The sequence below is a fragment of the Equus quagga genome, chromosome 4 (genome assembly GCF_021613505.1).
Source record: "Equus quagga isolate Etosha38 chromosome 4, UCLA_HA_Equagga_1.0, whole genome shotgun sequence".
In the NCBI taxonomy this organism is placed as follows: Eukaryota; Metazoa; Chordata; class Mammalia; order Perissodactyla; family Equidae; genus Equus; species Equus quagga.
The window spans coordinates 31,487,967-31,510,669 of NC_060270.1; the positions used below are offsets into that span (position 1 = coordinate 31,487,967).

At 36.4% G+C, this 22,703-nt stretch overlaps 1 protein-coding gene across 1 annotated transcript in view; it reads right to left on the bottom strand.

The window, feature by feature from the left end:
* Nucleotides 1-1,540: 1,540 nt before the first annotated feature.
* OSTN (osteocrin) overlaps nt 1,541-22,703 on the bottom strand; it is a 41,624-nt gene continuing 20,461 nt past the window's right edge. The window contains exon 4 of the mRNA XM_046658021.1: nt 1,541-1,625. Coding sequence (XP_046513977.1) covers nt 1,541-1,625 — 85 coding nt within the window. The remainder of the gene's footprint in view (nt 1,626-22,703) is intronic.

Below are 22,703 nucleotides of genomic sequence, written 5' to 3' on the forward strand. Positions count from 1 at the left end.
TAGATACAAAGAATGAAAGGCCAATCTGAGTTTTGAAGATGGTGCTGCTCAAAAGGCAGTGTTCTTGGGCGTATTCAGCAAGTCCTTTTCTATTTGCGAACATTCAGTACTTCATAACTTCAGTGATTAAGGACTCCGTGGGGAAAAAAATTTCTTTTAACTAAGTCATTCTGAGAATGAGAAAGTTGAGGTAAAATATTGACTTCTCGTTGTGGTTTAGAACAGTTGATGAAGAGAAAAAAATGGTGTGATTTAAATTAAGAGATGTTCTGGGGCCCTGACGTCATTGGTCTGAGGACCATCTTGAGAGAAGCAGAAAGAAGAGTTCTCTCTTCTGTAGCCTGAAATTGTCAAAGCAGTTCCAGGTTCTTATCCGTTGGGAGGGAGAATGCACCCTTTGTAAGCCCTACTGGGAGAAAATATATTGCCTAGACTTTATATTTAACAAACATTTAGTGTTTAAAACATATCATATGTATGATTAAATACACTGTTTAAAATATAAGCTCAGGATTTAAGCTTTCTGGATTTGAATTCTACTTGTATCACTTACTAGCTATGTGGTATTGTGAGTTAATATATCTAAGCTTTCCATTTTTTTGTATTATAATAATATTAACTAGTGATTACTGGGTACTTAACACATCAGGCACTATTCAAAGTGCTTAATGTGTATAAATTCATATAGTCCTCAGGATTTGACCCACAAAGCCTGACTTCCCTAGCTGACGATTTTACCCCTTATACTGTACTACTTCTCAAGATACTGGAGATAAAAATAGTACCTACTTTATGGAACACAATGATGAAATGAAGCAATGCATGTATAATACTAAGAAGAGGACCCAGTACAGAGTAAATTTTTAGAACTGTAATATAAGCTGTTATCACTTGCATGTATGGTTTGTCCAGTGCATTCTGGGACTAGTACAAGCATCTAATTTAATCTTCATAATACCACTACATTATTATCTAAATGTACAAACTGTAAAGAAAGTATCTCGATGGGAACAAGATAATGAATGATAGAACCAGGATTTGGATTAGGTGTCCTGATTCCATGGCTAATATTCTGTCTGCTACACAATTCTCTCTCTTGTGTTCCACGTTATCATAATTCTGGCAATGTAGTTATGGGCAACAAAAAGGTGTGTGTCGCTGGAATATGTTTTCTTCATAATGGAGGGATTGCTACCCATTTGTGTATATTTATGAAGGTGATTTATTTTGGTATCAGGATTTTAACTCTTGTTTGAATATTAACAGTCGATAATTATATAGGAGTTTGTGAGAATAACTAGATCATTTCTTTAGGGTAAAGTAGATCTAGTGCATTCCTTTCCTTCTTTAACGTCATTGAAGTTATTTAGCATCAATATACTAATTGAGCACAGAAATGTTTGAAAAAGTGAATTTATAACCTAGGAAATCAAAAAGGGGGTTTATAAACCAAGATGGGCCAATTAGCCCATTGTGAAATATGAATCAAAAGCCTGCATGTATTGTTACTTATTCAAGTTGTACTCACGATTGGAATCCATTAGCCTCTTGAATTTGAAAGCCGGTTTCTACCAATCCGATCCATGGGGACACCAAATCGTCTTTTTGGATGATTTACTACTTTCCTGAAACAAAAACCAAGGAGAACAGTTTTAAGCTAAAGTCCAAGTTATCAGTCATTATCTTTGCTCTTTTATTTCATGCAGATCTGGGAGCTTTCTTCAGGAGTTGGAATAACCATGATCGTTATAATTCATCAGTACCCACTATGTACTAGACGTTATCTCTTATCCTTTCAACATCTATCAAAGTAGGTAGTACCATCTCCTTTTTACATCTGAGGAAACTGAGGTTTAGAGAAATTAAATAACTTATGCAAACTCAAATAGCCCAGATGAAAAGCTAGGTCTTATCAGTTTACCAATCTGCTAAGTATTCAGTTTGGGTAAGTTCCTCTGTCTTCAGATTTTGGTGTATTCTTCTGTTAATTGAGAGGTATAGCACTAGGTTAGTGGTTTTCCCCAAGCTCTGCCTCAGAATGGTCTTCTGGGGAAGGATGGTGGTGGGAGAGGAACAGGAGCTGATGCCAAGACTGAATGTGGAAGTCTGCCTCTCATCGCCTCACTCACATTTTACCTAGAGAAGCTTTGTATGTGATGGCCTATGTTTGTTCTATGTTCTCTGAGTCTAATTACCTTACAAGACAACTCAATCAATTTTCTTTCTTTTTTTTTTTTGAGGAAGATTAGCCCTGAGCTAACTGCTGCCAATCCTCCTCTTTTTGCTGAGGAAGACTGGCCCTGAGCTAACATCCATGCCCATCTTCCTCTATTTATATGTGGGATGCCTACCACAGCGTGTCGTGACAAGAGGTGCCATGTCCACACCCGGGATCCGAACTGGCGGACCCCGGGGTGCGGAGAATCGGAAAGTGTGCACTTAACTGCTGCACCACCGGGCTGGCCCCTAAGACAACTTAATCAATTTTCAACAGTTTAACGAGTTAAAAAAGATTTGTTTCAGAACATTTTCAATAGTTTATTTAGTTCTTTTCTGATTACTTGCATTATCTTGTCAATATATACTATGTAATTTAAGCACTATAAATGAATGAAAACTGCAATATCTATGATTGTTTTCCTATTATCATTTCCTATGTACCCATTATGTATAAGGTTCTTTTTGTGGCTGCCTTGGCATGAATAAGTCAGAAGTAGTCTCTGCTTTCAAAAACTTATAATTAAGTACTGTCAGATTGGTAATGATTTAATGTGAATAGTGGAGAAAAAATTCTCTCATTTTTCTTCATGCCAAGTTTTTACCTAAACTATCAGGTTTTATCAATGTTCTTTATATTACTCTTAGATAAATAATTTATTTAAAAAGTTGTGAAAAGTATAGAGAAAAATGGAAACATGAGAGATCTGTATTACTGTATCTTACACATAGAAATTTCTGTAAACATTGTTTAATTCTAATTAAAGCAATTAATCTGAAGGTAATCAATATTTCCTTAATGCTTTCTGTATACCAGGCACTGTGCTTAGAGCTGTGTATATAAGGATGATAAAAATAGGCATTCAACCTGATGTCAAGCTGACCCTCGAATGATATTGTACGAATAGAGCCATCTTATGTTTTTTACCTAATTCAGTCTTCTTTTCTCCTGATTCACATCTCTTTTCCTCTCTAGATTAGCCCTTAGTTTTGTTAACCAATGCAGATAGCATTGTATGCATGATCTTATAAGACTGGCTCCTCGACAACTGTTTGATCGGTGGGGGAAATCTGGGAAAAAATATACAGTGCTTATCCTTAGCTGAGCCATACCTCTGCCTCCGTTCTTCAGATTTCTGAAAAAACCCACCCTCTTACGCGGTGCCTATTCATTGCACTTCTGGATTTCTTGACACTAAATTGAATACATATTTTTCAACTTCATAATCAAGTTGGAAATATGCTATCTGTCAAATTAGCAAAAAATTAATGGTCAATAGTCCTATGAAGCTATGCATATCCGTCATGCTGTAGGTCTTCTGAGGTAATTATAAATAACGACTGGTGAAAAATGAAGAAAAAATGTCTTCTTTATATTTTTTGTTATTTTTACTCACATAAGAAAATACACAGACTCTTAACTTCAGCAGTTATTTCTTTGTGGTAGTCAGAATAATGCCCCTCTCTCAAGAATGTCCACCTCACAGAATCTGTAAATATGTCGCCTTACCTAACAGTAACAACTTTGCAGATAGGATTAATAAAGACCTCGAGTTGAGAAGATTAGCCTGGATTATCTGGGTGGGCCCAAACTAGTTACAGGAGTCCTTAAAAGTAGAAGATAACTGAAGAAGAGTGGGTCAGAGAGCTGCAGTCCCAGAAGGATCTAACCCACCTTTGCTGGCCTGGAAGATGGAGGAAAGAGCCATGGATCAAGGGATGCTGCGGCCTTTAGAAGCTCTCAAAATAAAACGGGGACCTCAGTCCCACAACAGAAAGGAAATGAATTCTACCAACAACCTGAATGAGCAGGAAATGAATTCTCCCCTAGACCCTTTAAGAAGGAACACAGCCAAGGATGTCCTGACTTCCTCTGTATCCTCCTGGCAAACCAGGCAAAAGAGAAAGCACAGAGCAACGTGCAGGAGGAATTTGAGGGCCCACCCACTGGCTAGCAATCAATCATATGGCTGCACCTAATTGAAAAAGAGACTGAGAAAAGTTGTCTAGAATGATATCTGGTGACTGGTGCGGATCTACTGGACTTCTGACCTACACAATTGTAAGATAATAAATTTGTGTTATGTCTGGAAGTTTGTGGTAATTTACTGCAAATACATTTGTCTGTAGGATTTAGGAATTAGGGCTGACGTCCAAGTTTAATGTAGTTAATACATAAAAAAATTTAACTGATGGGATTTTTATTCCTTTAACTCTTAAATTCCTTCACTGACTACCAGTATTATAGCTCCAGGGCAGGGGTAAGGTGGAAGCCACCTCAGGATGGAGGAGAGTGCTCACAGGAAGTCCCAGCCAAACAGGAAGAGGAAGTGAGAAATCAGCCCCTTCCAGGTGTTTAAAGGGCTGGTGAGAAGAGGAAGGAAATGGCAGCTGGGAAAAGAGTAATGCCACACATGTGTACTGGCTTCCCCACGCTCCTGGGGTGTTGATGATGCCATGAAAAATAATCCTTTTTCTTCTTTAAAGAGAAGTATGATGGTCTCATACATCATTATAAATTAGAACACTTATTGGTCCATACTACTAATGTATTTTTTTCAAAAATGAAGGTGAAAGAAACGAAAATAGCATTTTTCTTTCTTTACTGCAGTAAACGAGAGGTGGCTGTGGTATGGCAGGCAGCAAAATAAACTCTTTTCTTCCTTCCTTCGTCCCTGATTCTCTTTCTTTCCTTCTCTTCTTTCCCCCAGAATTGATTCAAAAAGTGTTAGGAACCAGGAAACGGTAGAAGTGGATTCTATTTGACTCTTCCACTTACTGATAGTGAGAGTGTGTGTAAGTCTGCTGTCGTTCTGAGCTTCCCCTTCCTTTTTGATAAAATTCAGATAATACCTGCTTTGCCTATCTTCCGGAGCTGTTTATTCGCTTAACACACTTATTTTTTAAGTAATATTTGATTGTTTGTGCGTAACCATATGTATTTGCTCTCTGTACTGGGGAAACAGAGGTGAAGAAGACAGATATTAACTGCTGGAGCCCACATTTTACTTGGAAGAAGCTAGCGAGGTAACACGCCTGAAAACAGTTTATACATTTGAACTGATTTTGTTATTCTTTCCTGTCCCAGTCCAGTGGTTGTCAAGCTCTTTGTAGCTTACTATTTCTACAAATAAAAGCTCTCTAAAAGAGAGCAATATCTAAAGAGCCAAGTGAAGAGTTGTCTCAGTAAAGGAGCCCCTCACCTTCCCCGTATATAGTGGCCCCGTAAGAGCTTCCAGAAACACTTAAGGGTCCTTAGAGCAGAGTTTGGTAACCACCCGATAGAGACATAGGTCATGAATATTTTTGTTCTAGCAATAGAGCCATAATTACTTTGATTCATTTTATCAAATTTGGGATCGGTTGCAAATGTTCACAGGTATCTGGAAATCGAATAAGGAAAATAAATAAAACATATATATGAAAGAATCCATTCAGTGTTTAGAATTTTTAGCACTACTGGAAAAATTGAAACAGTTATTTCCATAAAGCAGATAAACGAAAAGTGGATCGAGGCTTACTAAGTTAGATAATTCCTATCCAGTCTCTGTCCAGTCAAAAGTAAAATGGCAAACTAGTAGTTAACATTTTTGCTGCTATGAAATAGAAATAATAGACTACACTCAATAACACATATACTGACAGGAATACACGGTGTGTAAAACGTACACTTTAAGATACAGAAATATTCTTATGACCAAAAGGGAAAACTGTACTTTCTGACTATCTAGTCCCTCTTGTGACAAAATAATGGTATGACATGGCATATATTATATATCCATTTGACTCAACTCACCTTTTCCATTCTAAAATATTCTGAAAGTAGTTTAAGGATATAGAATATCTAGCAAACCAATATAAAGAGAATGGGTTGTTTATTTTAAGTATAACTTTAAACTTCACACTAAAATATCCACTTCCGGTGCCAAATAGGATTTTCAACATTTATATTCTTCAATAATTCAATTTCTGAAAATGTTTTACATCCTAAACAACAGTTAGAAAAACTGCATTTAAACTTTTTATTGAGAATCACTTCACACACACGCATCTATAAATTTATCTATGTTCAGTTTAAAGAAAAATAAAATGAACATTCCTATCAGTAGCACTAAATTAAGAAATAGAATATTACCAGTACTTTAAATGTCCCCAGTTTTCCCCCTCCAAACTGCATCCCTTTCATGGCTCAGTCCCAGAGGTAATCTGTAGATTGAATTTTGGTTTAATAATTCTCTTGATTTTCCTTATAATCTATACGTATTCTTTTTTTTCCTTGAGGAAGATTAGCTCAGAGCTAACATCTACTGCCAATCCTTCTCTTTTTTGCTGAGGAAGATTGGCCCTGAGCTAACATCCGTGCCCATCTTCCTCTACTTTATACATGAGATGACTGCCACAGCATGGTTTGACAAGTGGTGTGTAGGTCCATGCCTGGGATCCGAACCAGCAAACCCCAGGCTGCAAAGCGGAGCATGTGAACTTAACCACTACGCCACCGGGCCCTCCCCTATATGTATTCTTTAAAATACTCCTGGGTAGTTTAGATGGTTCTAGAGTTTTATTTAAAAGGAATCGCATACAAATTCTTCTTGACTCCTTTCAGCAAGTACTATGTGTTTTGAGACTTGTCCACGGTGACATGCAACTGCAGTTCCTTTAGTTTTGCTGTTGGATATTAATTCACTGTATGAATATACACTAACTTATTTATACATTTTACTGTGGATAGGAATTCAAGGTGTTTCCTTTTTTGTTATTATTGTTATGTACTGTTCAGCTGAAAATTTTCTTATATATGCTTCTAGTGTACAATCAAGGATTTCTCCATGGTATATTTTTAGAAGTAGAATTGCTAGCTCCGCCTATACTTAATTGTATTACACAGTGCTGTTTTCCAAAGCTGTACCAATTTACTCATCCAAGAGCAGTGCATGACAATCTCTATTGTTTCAAATCTATGCCAACCCCTGTTATCATGGACTTGTATTATTTTTTTTGTGTGAGGAAGATTGGCCCTAAGCTAGCATCTGTTGCTAATCTTCCTCTTTTTGCTTGAGGAAGATTTTCGCTGAACTAACACCTGTGCCAGTCTTCCTCTATTTTATTTGGGATGCTGCCACAGAGATGCTGCCGCACTGTGGCCTGACGAGCAGCGCTCGGTCTGTGCCTGGGACCTGAACCTGTGAGTTCCAGGCCTCCAAAGTGGAGTGCATGAACTTAACCACCATACTAAGGGGCCGGCCCCTATCATGGGCTTTTAATTTTACCAGTCTAATGCATTTGTAGTTGCTTCTCGTTGTGGTTTTAAATTGCTTATCCTGAATGCTAATGAAGTTCCTCACCTTTTTGTTTGTTTATTGGCCACTTGGATTTCTTCTTTTGGAAGTGCCTGTTGAAGTCTGTTACCTGTTTTCCTATTGGTTTCTTTTTCTTTTAAATATTAATTTGTAGGAGGGTTTCATAGACGCTGAATATTAGACTTTGTCAGTTATGTGCATATATTCTTACTTGTGTTTAGTCTTCTTTATTGTCTTTTATGAAAATCTTTAATGCTGTTTTAAAATTTATCAATATTTTTACATTTTGTTTATTACATCATTGCTCTCTAATGTTAGGAAAATATTCTCCTATGTTATCCTAAGATCTTTTTGTAGTTTTGCCTTTCACATTTACATTTTTAATCCTTTTGAAATTATTTTTTATCTATGGGGTGCGATGGGGGCCATGTTTCTTTTTGTGTGTGTGTATCCATATCTAATTATTTATAAATTTTAGATCCAGCTTGTCAGGTTTCATGGGAAATCTTTTTGCAGTTTTCCCTGGAATTGTATTGAATCTAAGGTATAAACCAATTAAGAGAGAATTGAGATCTTAATGATATTGAATCTTACTTTCCAAGATCATTTATTTGGGTTATCTTTAAATCCTTTTCACACATTTTTGTTATTTTCTCCATGAAGACCTTCCATAGTTTATTGGATTTATTGTTGTTGTGAGTGATATCATTCAAGAATATATGTTATAGGTTTTAATAAGTGTCCCTTACTTGGTTAAAAAAATTTTCCTCCTATTGTTAGTTTACTGGTGATTTTGATCATGAAAAGACATTTAATTTTACTGGATGCTTTTTCTGCATCAGTTGAGATGATATGCCTTTATTTCTTCAATCTATTAACTCTATTAATTGACTTTCTAAAGCAAATCAACCTCATACTGTATTTTTGTAATAAACCCAACATGATAATGGTGTATTATCTTTTTGATACACTACTGAAATTGTTTTGCTAATTTTTTGGTAGGAGTTTGTATCTATAGTCATTAATGAAGTTTTTCTGTAATTTTCTTTTCTCATTTTCTCTATATATGATTTTGGTGCCCAGATAATGCTATTCTCCTGAAATGAGTTGAGGACTGAAACTTCTTTTTTGGTAATCCTTTTGTTATTTATTTAATTACATCACGGTCTGAGAACATGTTCTGTATGATAACCAAGACTACAATTTTTAAGGCTTATTCTGTGGACAGGCATTTTATTAATTTTTAAGAGTTGTTTCATGTGAACTTAAACATTTTTCTCCCCAGTTGTTGGATACAAAACAACTTTTACTGATAGTGCGTATGGTTTTGAGTTCCAAGGAAAGAAACCTAGGAATTAGGGTGTGGAGAGTGTTCCCTAGAGACAATGGTCTGATTTGCTGCTACATCTTACGAGGCAATAAAATACTTGGCCCCTTTCAAGAAGGGCATGCAGCTTACCCAAAACTGATCAATATGCAAGCCGGGAGGATACAGTGATAGCTAAGAGGATGCTCTTTTAAATAGTTCAGTAATTTAGATTAGCAAAACATGAAATTAAATTACTACACTATAAAGCTTAGATGAGTATAATAGCCAGGCTCCAAGCTGGACCACAATAACTCTATTGTAACACAGTCTCCTTCCACATTGAACAGGGCAGACCTCTCTAACCAACAGTAGATTGTGGAAATGATGTATGACTTCCAAGGCTAAATCATGAAAAATATTGCCACTTCCACCTTGCTTCATTGGATCACTCGTTCTAGGGGCAGTCAGCTGTTGTTTCCTAAGGACACTCTCATAGCCCTATGGGGAAGTTTATGTGGCCATGAACTAAGGCCTCCTGCCCACAGCCAGTGAGGAAGTGAAACTTTCTGCTGTCAGCCTTGTGAGTGGGCCGTTTTGGAAATGGATATCCCCAGTCCTGATATAGCCTTCAGATGACTGCAACCCCGGGCAACTTCTTCACTGTACCCTTGGGAGAGACCCTGAGCCAGAAGCACCCAGGCAAGCTTTCCCTGGATTTCTGATGCACAGAAACTGTGTGAGAACGTAAATGTTTATTATTGTCTTAAACTGCTAAATTTTGCATAACTTATTTGCATAACAGTAGATATCTAATCTAGTGAGATTCAAAGTGCTCTGGGATTCCACAAGAGAAGAGATCACAGCCACTGGGGGGAGGGGATTCCAGGAAGAACTTATGGAACAGGTGAAAACAGTGAAACAAATGGTGTCCCTGAATCCTGAAGTCTTGGTTATCACAATTTAAAATGAAAGTATAGAATTAAGAAATGACTTTAGGAAGACAGATACAATGATATGAGTTTGGAAGAACTGATGTATGAGGATATACTCAAATGAGGGACTCAGCAAGGCCCTGGAAAGAAGGAAAGGGGAAATCATCAAAGTCCACAAATCATGTTTAAATTGAAAAGAGACAATTAGGCTTTCAAATTCAAATTCCAGAATGTTAGGATGAAGGACCATATTAAGTCTGAGTGATGATGTAGTTTTTAGGAGCCAGCAGATAATGCCCTTTTTTCCAGAGTCCACACTCAGAAACAATAGAGAAATAAGAAGCGAATGATCAATGCATAAAAATCAAAATGTCATTTTGATCAAGCTGGATGTAGAATATGGCTTTAATCTACATTTAAAAGGACTTCCTTACATTTCTTCTTTGGATTAGACAGATTTATAAAACTAGTCATAGTTATCTAATAAAAGCAGGAAGAAAGAGGATGAGCTGAACATGCTCAACTACTCCTGCCCAACTGACCTCTCAGATAAATGACTACTTCTCTGGATGGAGTGAATAAAGAGGTGAGTCAAGGGGCCAGTCTTTCCCTAACCAGACTTCCTCTATGTGGAAATATGAGGCTGAAATCTAGGACTTAATAAATGGGGTCCTTTCAGAATGATGAAAGAAAGTGCTACTTCATTAGCAGAAAGTTGACTTATGACTTTTGGAATTCTATCTCAAAAGTGGTAATTCCATTTTAAACAGATTCTACTAAATGTATGACGATGGTGCTGACTAGGCATAATGTCAGTTTCTAGAGTATTATCACAAGGAATGGGCCATACGAACAGGCATTTAGAAACAAACCATGAGCACTGGAATCAAATAATGAGATTTAAAGGGTTTACTGTAAAGTAACCCAGGCATGCTTGATTTGGAAACCACTGTAGAACTATAGGATAAGGAAGAGGGGATCTTCATTTACTTGGCTGATGAAACTTCTTGAGGGTCTAACAAAACTTCGGAAGCTCCTATCCGGCAAATGGAGTTACACAAAAATGTTTTCTAGAATTTTCTTTTGAGGAGAGTGGGTAATATACATTTCAAAGCATATATATCCCAGGCTTTTCAACAGGGAAGAAGGAAGCATGGAAGTAGGGCACCACTCTGAATCTTTGTGCCATGTTACTCCCTCTGAAATGGAGCCCATTTGGAACTACACCTGTGAGGGTACCAAATAAGAGCTAGAATGAAACAGCAAAAATCATGAGGTACCTCGTTTGGCCTCGCTCTGTGGCATTGCTTCACAATGAATAAGAAAGGAAGATGAAATATTAGGATTTTTACATTTAATCTTTGGGACTGTCATCAAGAAGGGCAATCATATCTGACAAATTGAAGCTGGAATTGCTATTCTCAACTTTAGTCTGAACTTTGTGTCTGATTTAGGATAGAAATCCATATATCATTGTACAGTTGTTCCAAAACTATTTATTTAACGCATATATTCCAAGTGAACCTCTCTGTTCCTGGCCTTGGACAAATACCCTATTCACACAGAAATTTAATTTCTTTCTCAGAAGCAGCTTATTAAGTGGAAAGTCATGGACTTGGAGTTAAACAGCCTGACGTTCCAGTTAGGTAATCTTAGGGAAATCATTTTATCTCTCTGAAAATATACCAATAAAATGGTGATAATATCTTCTTAGGGTGTTATAGGGATTAAAAAAAATGGTACCAAAATGGAATTCTTTCTATCTCAGTTCTGGCTGTGGCCCAAAAAAGCTGGGGGTGGGGGGGGGAAGAGTGATATTTCCTCTCTCATTCCAAAGTGAGGTGCTAGACTTCAGCAGTATTTACAACGGAGGTTGCTACAAACTGATTTTTCCCACTTTAATCCAGTAAAAGGATTGATGTTGAACAGGTGAAGAAGGAGAATTTCTCTGGAGCAAGTTACTGGAGAATAGTGGCATTTCCCTCCTCTTTCATATAGAGGAAGGGCTTTAAGAAAACCACTCAGAGAGCTTGAAGTATGCCCGGTGACGCCGGCTAGACCTGGTAGAACAGTGTCTATGAAATCTAAAGGGCAAGAAGCTGTGAGAATTGGCTCCATGTCGGAACGAAGAGCTGGTTATGTAAGGACCAGCTTCACTTTCAGTGACCAGAGTCGAGGATGTGGGTTTTCTGTGGAACAGATGTAGAGCGAGCACGTGGGTGGAGTTGGCCTGGGTTAATTATAAAGAGCACCTTCCTGGAAGGGCTTTTTGCCAGAGGTCATGGGTAAGGTGACCTCAGCAGGATGCTGGTGGTGGTGTCAAATGAAGAAAGTGAGAGAGTAAGAAGAGGATGAGGAACAAAACTAAAGAGAAGGGCAAGAAGGGAAGAAACCTTTCCTGCTGGAAGAGAAGCATTGCTGGAGGCAAGGATATTTGTATTGATGTTTTCAACGGGGGTGATGAGATGACCCCACAAAACCACCCCATGATAAGGAGTCAGTTTTGAGCATTTACTGAGGCCAGAGAGCACTAAAGCCAGGTTGTGATACTATCAGTCAAGTAAGACTTTTTTTTACCTCTCTGTACCCCTATCCCAGATACTGGAGGAGGCAGAAGGCAGCCCACTGTGGCAGGGGAAGGTGTGAGAATAAACCCAATGCATCCCCCTTCCCACTGCGGCTTTCCAGCTTGAATGGTGCCTAAGCTGGGGAAAAGAGAAACATTAATAATATTCCTGTGGGGGGTAAGACATAAGAATGGTTATTTTAATTACTGAAATATGCTTTTTTCCTAATAAAAGTGGCCAGAGGGATTTTTATTATTTCAGTGTGACCAGTAGAGCCCATGTACCCACCTTTGTTTTTATCCAAGAGATAGGAAACAACTCCTACCGAATGAGTTTAAACGCATGTGGGTGGGGGATAAGATTGTTTTTCTGATTGTGTCCTGTGGAGTCATTCTCTTTCAGTTAAGTGGTTATAATGACAATGTTATGGAGTAAAGTGTTTATTGAATCTACAGAATGTGTATAATTCTGAATCTACAGAATGTGTATAATTGTGCTGGGTATCTTCCATCTGCTCTCTAGATCCTCTCACTACCTTTTCTCATCCTACTTTCAGTCCAGGATGCTAACCTGTCTGGATCACAGAAAAGTTCCTGTTCTGTGTGGCTTTGGTTTGAGGCAGGCAATGGGCAGCCTTGTCAGCAGAGACTGGAAGGAGAGGGGAAGTGAGGTCGGGACAATCTTCTCCTGGCTCCCTCCTTGCAAGATCACTTCCCTCTGACCAAATATCACTGCTTCTCTTAAGGCGTCTGACTCTTCAGACCAGGGCCCCCACCTATTGCGCCATATGCCATGATTTGCCTAGACCTGGTCTCTTGTAAATAATCTTCTTGTGAAAACTCTTCTCAAATCTTCCTATTTCAAATGCATTGCGTATTTCCTGCAGGAACCCTGATTGACCAAATGACATTATTTACTTTGCTGATCTCAAAACATTAATGGGAGAATGAAAGCAATAACAGTTGTGAAAATGTTTATAGCAATTGAATTTAAATAGAGTGTATTATTATTATTATTGTTATTAGGTTTTTTTGGTGAGGAAGATTGGTCCTGAGCTAACATCTGTTGCCAATCTTCCTCCTTTTGCTTGAGGAAGATTGTCCCTGAACTAACATGTGCGCCAATCTTCCTCTATTTTGTAGGTGGGACGCCTCCACAGCATGGCTGATGAGCGGTGTGTAGGTCTGCACCAGGGATCTGAACCCATGAACCCCAGGCCACCTAAGTGGAGTATGTGAACTTAACCACTATGCCACAGGGCTGGCCCCTTATTGTTATTGTTTTTGCAAGGTATTTTCAGTATTGTGTGAAGGAGTGAGGGAAACTATCCTTTAGAAAAATTTCAGGCAAATCATCAACATCCAATATTAAAAGGATCATTCAGATAGTAGATAATATTTTCCCAGAGATATCATCATAGCTGCTTCCTTTTATTTGCATAAATGGGATGCACATTCATTAACTTCAGGCTTTCAACAAGAGAACTGAATGAAGAAAATATTTTGGACTTCAAAGCACAGTTGAGTTAACTTTGCCCTGAGAATTAAATTAATTTGTACATCCTTCTGAAAATGAAGCTAGTGTTATATTCAGGTGAAAAAGAATATATTACATATAATATAACATAGGAAACAATAGATGGTTCTTTGCTACATTTTAATATGATCTGACATACACTGTGCCCTGTTTAACTTTTTATGTTTGTTTGTTTTCATTTTAACTTTTTCTCAGCTGTTTATTCATTTTGCCGTTTCTATCTCTTATGGACCTTTTTAAAAGCAAAGTTTAAAATTTTTCTTTTCTGAATATTTTATAGTAACTGAAGATAAAATAATATATTTAATATGCTTGAAACTCAGAATTTTAAAATCTGGGGTCATGTACCAACATAATTCAGGGATCCATAAACACGGATGGGAAAATGTTACATCTTTAGTTTCAATACCCTTTAACTGAAAAATAGCATTTGCTTCAATCATGAATGTAGGGAAAACATCACAATAGTATTAGTAGTACCTAGACCTTTGTCATAAATAGAAATCACAGATACGTTTAGACCACATTTTAGTTGCTGTAGATACATTGAAATTATTTTTATGTTCAGCATTATTGAAATTACTGCTTGTTAGACCTGTCTCTTAGATCTTGTTATTTCATATGTTAATAAAGAAGCATATGTGTTGTCATATTACAAATTAATTTTTAAATATTTTGATAATTCTGTTTCTGTTAACTGGTAACCTTTGAACACTTATGAATTTTATTCACTTAAAAATAATATTCTGAGAAAGGGTCCATAGGTTTCACCAAGGTGCCAAAGTGGCCATGACACAAAAAAAGCTCAGGAATCTCTGGATTAAGTGATGGATGCGATCTTTAGTGCTACAGCATGAAAAATGAATCTCAGGTCTATCACCTCCACTTGGTGAGTAAGAGAAGATAGAGAGTGCATGCCTGAGAAGAGGAAGAAATGATGGCATGTGCAGGAAAGCCAAAGGTGTTTATAAGCAGCAAAGAATGTGTTCATGTGCCATCATGCATATTAGAGTAACAAGATAACTCCTGGCTTTGTGAAAAATTGAAAAATAAATCCGGAAGGAGTAATGTGATAAAAGAGCAACAAATAACCTTATATGCAGCTCTCCTAAGTGAAATTACTATAACTTTTATGAACCTTCTTTTTACAAAATAGTTGCAAAACTCTAAACTGTACATTCTTTCTACTAAATATGTGAAAATATTCATTTTAGCCTTGTGACTTTAATATAAAGATTTAAGTGATGCTGAAATATCTTCGTAACAGATGATAGAAAATTTTAACTTTTAATCTTGTTCGAGTTATCATAACACTTTTGAAAGAGATCTAAAATTAGTTTTCTATTAAAACTCAAGAACGTGTATAGATATATTTTATGCAATAGCTATTACTCATCTCTCACTGTTTTCCAACTCACTAATACACAAAGCAAATTTAATGCTTGCTTTAAGACCAAGAACAGAAATTCCTGTATAAAAAAATGAATCTTGACAGAAAATCTCACAGGAAGTGCCCTTGGAATTTGATTTGAAAGAGTAAAACATCAACTATCAAAAATAATAATATAAAAGACATAAATAAATTACATGTAAATAAGAAAATTATTAATGTATGTACATCATTCTAAATAAATTTTAAAAAAATTAAAATAAATAAATAAATGCATTCTAAATAAAACATTCCTGGCATTGGAGGTCACCTTCGTTGTTAAGCCAGGGAATACAAAGGAGCAGAGTCTCTGTATTCTAATTGCGGGCATGAAGCAAGACAAAGAGTCCAGATTTGGATAATCCTCAATTTTTCAAGCTCATGGATAAACTTCTGCGCTCTCCTTAACACTTCCAACCTTCTGAAAGTAGTTGGAGGTGAAGGGAAAGGTTCAGAAAAAGAGAAAAGAAAATAATTATTTTTGACATCCTAAGATCATCAATTACTCTACTAAAATTCCTTCTTGCTTTATACAGCATTGGATGGGACCTTCACAGTCTGGCTCCAGAGATACTGACTAAGCTTATATAGGTTTCGCACTGCACGGTCCAGAGGGCAATGATATGAATTGTCTTTGACTACAGCATCCTTGTGGGGCCCTAACCCTCCCTCTCAATTTCATCTCTTATCCTACTTCTCAGCATCTGATATTGAGCCCACACCAAGCTATTTAGCCCCCCAAGAACATGCCCTGATTGTTCAAGCCTGCAAGTTGTCTCTTACACGATTTCCTCTTAACAAGTTGACTGTTCTTAATCTCTTTACTCTTTCAAAAGTAGTACTAATTATTTGGGTCAAAATTTTGTTATTATTCCTGAGTTTGAGAAATCATCTTTTTTCATCATTTCTGGGAAATTATTGAAAACATACCCGTAATCTCTTCATTCTCTTCTATTTGTTCCAACAAAACTCTCATTAATTAATTTGTATGTTACAATTTCTCCTTCTGTTCTCCATCTCTGTGATATATTCTGAATCACTTCCTTAGCTTTATCCTGTGATTAATTTATTTACTCTTTTTCCAGGGCTAATCTGTCATTTATCTCATTCAGTTTTTTAAAAAATTTATTCTGGACTATTTCAGATACATGCCAAAATGGAATGGTATAATGAACTCCCATGTATCCCTCATTCTAGGTCAACAATTACCGATACATGGAAAATCTCATTTCATCTATTCCAGTCCGAATCCTGTATTATTTTGAAGTAAATCCGAGATAAATGCTTTCAATTAAATATTTAAATGAAAATGTCTCTCATTTTTAATGTAACCACAGTACTATTTTCATATTTAAAGTACACAATAATTACTTAAAATCATCAAGTAGCCACCATTCACATTCACAATTTTCTCTTACATATGTGATTTTTTTTTTTTGGTGAGGAAGATTGGCTCTGAACTAACATCTGTTGCCAATCTTCCTCTATTTTGCATGTGGGATGCTGCCACAGCATGGCTTGATGAGCAGTACGTAGGTCTGAGCCTGGGATCTGAACCTGCAAACCTTGGGATGTGGAAGTGGAGCATGTGAACATAACCACTACACCACTGGGCTGGCACCCACATATGTCAATTTTTAAACAAATAATTGTTTGAATCAGGGTTCCCCAAAATTGTGACTAGTTAATAAGTGTCTTAGCCTACTTTAATCTTTAGAATCCCCTTTGCCCATCATCTCTTCTTTTTTTCAAGTTCTTGTAATTTATTTATTGAAGAAACTGGATTATTTGTCCTATAGTTTCTATAGTCTGATCTTTGCATCCCTGTGGTATGCATCCCTCTGAAGTCATTCCCTGTCTTCTATATTTCCTAAAAATTGGTATGTGATCTAGAGGCAAGACTAATTTTGGCAATTCTATTTTATAGGGAATGTTAGGTTCCTCCATCAGGAGACATATCATGCCTTGCTGGTTTTTCTTTGTGATGCTAGCAGTAAGTGATGATCATTGTCTAGATCCGTCATTTCATTAGAACCTGCAAAACAGAGATATTCTAATTCTATCATTCCATCTTCATTTATTAGCTGGAGTAATGCTATAAAGAGGAATATCTACATCTAATTCTATCATTTCCTCATTGCTTTAGCTGTAAAAATTCTATAAAGAGAAGTTTCCACTTCATCCACTATTAGTTACTTAGTGGTGCAATTCACACAAGAAAAGTAGGTTTAATGTTCTCTATTTACAAATTTTCAAAGTGATGAATTTATAACTAGCATTCTCCAAAGAGGATCAATTCTTCTTTAAAATATGATTTTTAATTCAGAGATTTAAACCTTTACTGCATTACAGTTAATATTTTTATTGATGCTCAGATTGCCATACTTGGCCAGAGTGAATCTCTTTTAATGGCTCTTGTGTTTTTTGACCTGAACTTAATTATAGCAGGCTTCCTTGTTATCAGGAATGGCAAGATATTCAAGCTCAATTTGTACATTTTCTGCCCTAACTCTTTTTGGGAGGAGCTCAAATTTCTTGAAGTGAGAAATGATATTGAAAGATGACAATCTGGGCACTAAAGTTGCCCATTGTCCCTAGATCGGTGATTGTTCTGCAGCATTTCCAGTGTAGAGACTGAATCATAAACTCAAGCTGACAGTAATTCATACATGTGAGTTCATACTAATATGAAAGTCTCAGGGACATCCCATTTTGAAATCATGGGATATTTAAGGACCAGGAGTTTTTATTTTATTTAACATGTTCAACTTACAGCTTGATCTCATTTTTATTCCATGCTGTGAATCTCAGTTCTTAATGGCACCCGGAATGACAGAATTAGAATATCAAATAAAGACTTATTTGCTTTTCCCACAATACACAATCAGTAATCTCAGAATATCAGTAATAATAGTACTACCAACGATATAATTTCTGAAAATAATTTTGTTTTTCTTTTTTCTATCAGGGCTTTTTATCTTGTATATTTCAATAAGTATATACAGTCAAATTTTTTATTTCATCAATTAGAATGAATCTAGTTTGTGTAGTAATGCCATCAACTAAAATATATATTTAATTAGTTTCAGTTATTTTTTAATATTTAGGTATAACAATTTATTATTTTTGTTATTATGTAAAATACTGAAATGGTTCTGAAATCAAAACAAGGTATATTTAAATAAGTCTAGCTTTTATTTTTGATCCCTTTATCCTTTTTTCATCTTTCTTTTTAGATAAGCATTTAAAAATATTTTATATTTATCCTTTTATTATTTTTTTTGAGGAAGATTAGCCCTGAGCTAACATCTGCCACCAATCTTCCTCTTTTTGCCGAGGAAAACTGGCCCTGAGCTAACATCTGTGCCCATCTTCGTCTATTTTATATGTGGGGCGCCTGCCACAGCATGGCTTGACAAGTAGTGCATAAGTCCATACCAGGATCTGAACAGGCAAACCCTGAGCTGCTGAAGTGGAGAGTGCGAACTTAGCTGCTGCACCACTGGGCTGGCCCCTATCCTTTTACTTTTTTAATTTCAGAATTTTTGTATTTGTATTGCTATTTTTAAAGTAGCATACTGTAGTCAAATTTATACATCTCGCTCTTACTAATTAACAATGTCATAAAACTCACCCTATGTAGACATAGCTCAGAGATATTATGGTTCATTTCCAGACCACTACAATAAAGTGAATATTGAAATAAGGTGAGTCACACAAATGTTTTGGTTTTAGTGGATATAAAAGTTATGTTTATACCATACTGTAGTCTATTAATTGTGCAATAGCACTATGTCTAAAAACCAAGGTACGTTCCTTAATTAAAAAAACTTTATTGCTGAAAAATGCTAACCATCGTGTGAGCCTCCAGCCAGTTATAATCTTTTTGCTGGTGGAGGGTCTTGCCTCCATCTTGAGGCTGCTGACAAATCAGAGTGGTGGTTGCTGAGGATTAGGGTGGCTGTGGCAATTTCTTAAAATAAGACAACAATGAAGTTTGCTACATGGACTGACTCTTCCTTCCACGAACCATTTCTCTGTAGCGTGCCATGCTGATTGATAGCACCTTACCTCCAGCACTTCTTTCAAAATTGGAGTCAGTTCTCTCAAACCCTGATGCTGCATTACCAACTAAGTTTACATACTGTTCTGAGTCTTTTCTTGTTATTTCAACAATCTTCACATTGTCTTCACCAGGAGTAGATTCCATCTCCAGAAACCACTTTCTTTGCTCGTCCATAGGAAGCAACTCCTCATCTATTAGTTTTACCATAAGATTGTAGCAAGTCAGTGACATCTTCAGGCTCCACTTTTAATTCGATTTCTATTGCTATTTTCACTGCATCTGCAGTTACATCCTTCACTGGGGTCTTGAACCCCTCAAAGTCATCCATGAGGGTTGGAATCAACTTCTTCCAAACTCCTGTTAATGCTGATGTTTTCACCTCTTCCTATGAATCATGAATGTTCTTAACGGCATCTAGAATGGTGAATCCTTTCCAGAATGTTTTCAATTTGCTTTGCCCAGATCTATCAGAGGAATCACCGTCTATGGCAGCTGTAGCTTTAGGAAATGTATTTCATAAATAATGAGCCATGAAAGTCAAAATTACTCCTTGATTTGTGGGCTGCAGAATGGACGTTGTGCTAGCAGGCATGAAAACAACATTAATCTTATTGTACTTCTCCATCAGAGCTCTTGGGTGACCAGATGCATTGTCAGTGAGCAGCCATATTTTGAAAGCAATCTCTTTTCCTCAGCAGTAGGTCTCAACACTGGGCTTAAAATATTCAGTAAACCATGTTGTAAACACATGTGCTGTCATCCAGACTTTGTTCTTCCATTTGTAGAGCATGGGCAGAGTAGATTTAGCATAATTCTTAAGGACCCTAGGATTTTCAGAATGGTAAATGAGCGTTGGTTTCAATTTAAAGTCACCAGCTGCATTTGCCTCTAACGAGAGAGTCTGCCTGTCCTTTGAAACTTTGAAGCCAGGCATTGACTCTTCCTCTCTAGCTCTGAAAGTCTCAGATGGCATCTTCTTGCAATAGAAGATGATTTCGTCTACACTGAAACTCTGTTGTTAGTGTAGCCACCGTCATTAATCGCCTTAGCTAGACCTGGATAGCTTGCTGCAGCTTCTCCATCAGCACTTGCTGCTTCACCTTGCACTTTCACATTATGGACACGGCTTCCTCCCTTGAACCTCAGGAACCAACATCTGCTAGCTTCAAACTTTTCTTCTGCAGCGTCCTCACCTCTCACAGCCTTCACAGAATCGAAGAGAGTTAGGGCCTTGCTCTGGATTAGGTTTTGGTTTAAGGGAATGTTGTGGCCGATTTGATCTTCTATTCAGATCACTCAAATTGTCTCCGTATCAGCAATAAGGCTGTTTTGCTTTCTTATCATTCCTGTGTTCACTGGAGTAGCACTTTTAATTTTCTTCAAGAACTTTTCCTTTGCATTCACAACTTGGCAAACTGGCACAAGAGTCCTAGCTTTCAGCCTATCTTGACTTTTGACATGCCTTCCTCACTAAGCTTAATCATTTCTAGCTTTTGATTTAAAGTGCAAGACGTGCAAGTCTTCCTTTCACTTGAACACTTAGAGGCCATTTTGTATTATTAATTGGCCTAATTTCAATATTGTTGTGTCTCAGGGAATAGGAAGGCTCGAGGAGAGGGAACCAGGGAACGGCTGGTTGGTAGAGCAGTCAGAACACAGAACATTTATTGGTTAAGTTCTCCAACCATTTTCTTACCCCATTTTTCCATACCCTTGTTCTTTTTCTTTTCTATTCTTAAAAGTTCTTTCTTTATTAACCTTTGTCTTTGATATAAGTTACAAATATTTCTCCAATTTATTCTTTTTGATTTTACTTTGATTGATGGTTTCTTTTGCTATGGAAACTTTAAAAAATAGATAATCAAATGTATCTGTTTTTTACTTATTTTTTCTGAATTTTTCTGGATTTTGCATCAGAATTTAGAAGACTTTACCTATTCCTTCTCTGCATAGAACTTCACCAATGTTTTCCTTGAGTACCTATATGGGTTTATATGTTTTTTCATCCAAATTTATCATCCATTTAGAATTTATTGTACTGTATACTTTGAAAATGGATCAATTTTATCTTTTTGCCATATTCCAAAATCACTTATTCAAAATTTTTCCTTTTACTGTCCTTTTACTAATATGAGATGCTGCTTTTTTAACGTATTAAAGTTCCATATAATGATTGGCTTTGTTTCTTGAATTTCTGTTCTGTTTTATTTGCTTTTGGTTTATCCATGGCTTGATATTATGCTATTACAAAGAAAGGAAAATAAAATACCTAAAAATATTTGGTAGGGCTCTTCTTCATTCTTTTTTTAATGGTTTTCCTGGTAGGCTAGTTTCAATTCTTTCAAATGATCCTTATGGTGAACTTCTTTAGCTCTAAAAAAACTGTTGGTATTTTTTGGGAATTGTGTTGTTTGCAATTTAACTTGGGAAGAGCTGACATTTTTCTGCTTTTGACTCTTTTGATGCAAGATTGTAGTATAGTATGTGTCTTCATTTGGTCGAATTTATTTTTTGTATTTTAGCTTTGTTTTTGTAGTTTTCCTTACATATTCTTTGGACAATCTTTGTTAGCTTTATGCCCATGTATTTTCCTATCTTTATGCTATTGTAAATGGGGCCTACCTGGTTTCTGTTTGTATATATCAAAAGAGTTTTATTGTACTTGGTCTTCCATTGATTATCTTGGTTTTCTAACTTGTCATTTGTAAGCAAACATAGTTTTACTTCTTCCTTCCCAATTCTTATGCCTGTAAATGTTTTTTGTTGTCTAAACCATTTCCAAATTGCAGTGGAAATAATGGGCATGGTTTTCTTGTTCCTCATTTTAGTAATGTCTCCAATATACCTCACCAGTAAGTAAAATATTGACTTTTGGGCTGAGGTATACACACACACACACACACACACACACACATACATCATGTTAAAGAAGTATGTCAGTTCTTATTTTGTTGAATTTAAAAAATATGTGAATAAATGTTGGACTTTGTCTATACCCTTTCTTCTTTCTCTGGATATGATCACATACTCTTTCTTAATTGCTCTGTTAATATGATGGATTACATTAAGGAAATTCCTAATATTGAACCATACTTACTTTCCTGGAATAAACCCCACTGGTTAAGGCATGTTATTTTTTTAAAGCATTGTTGTATTGCTTGCTAACATCTTATCTATTGTGTTTTGCATTGATATTCATATATGAGATAAGTCTAAAGTTTCCATTCTAAAATGTAATACTTGTGATTTGAGGGTCAATGTTATATTTGTTTCAGGAAATGAACTTGGAAAATTTACTTTCTTATCATGCTCTGAAAAGTTAAAATAACATTGGGTATCTGATAATT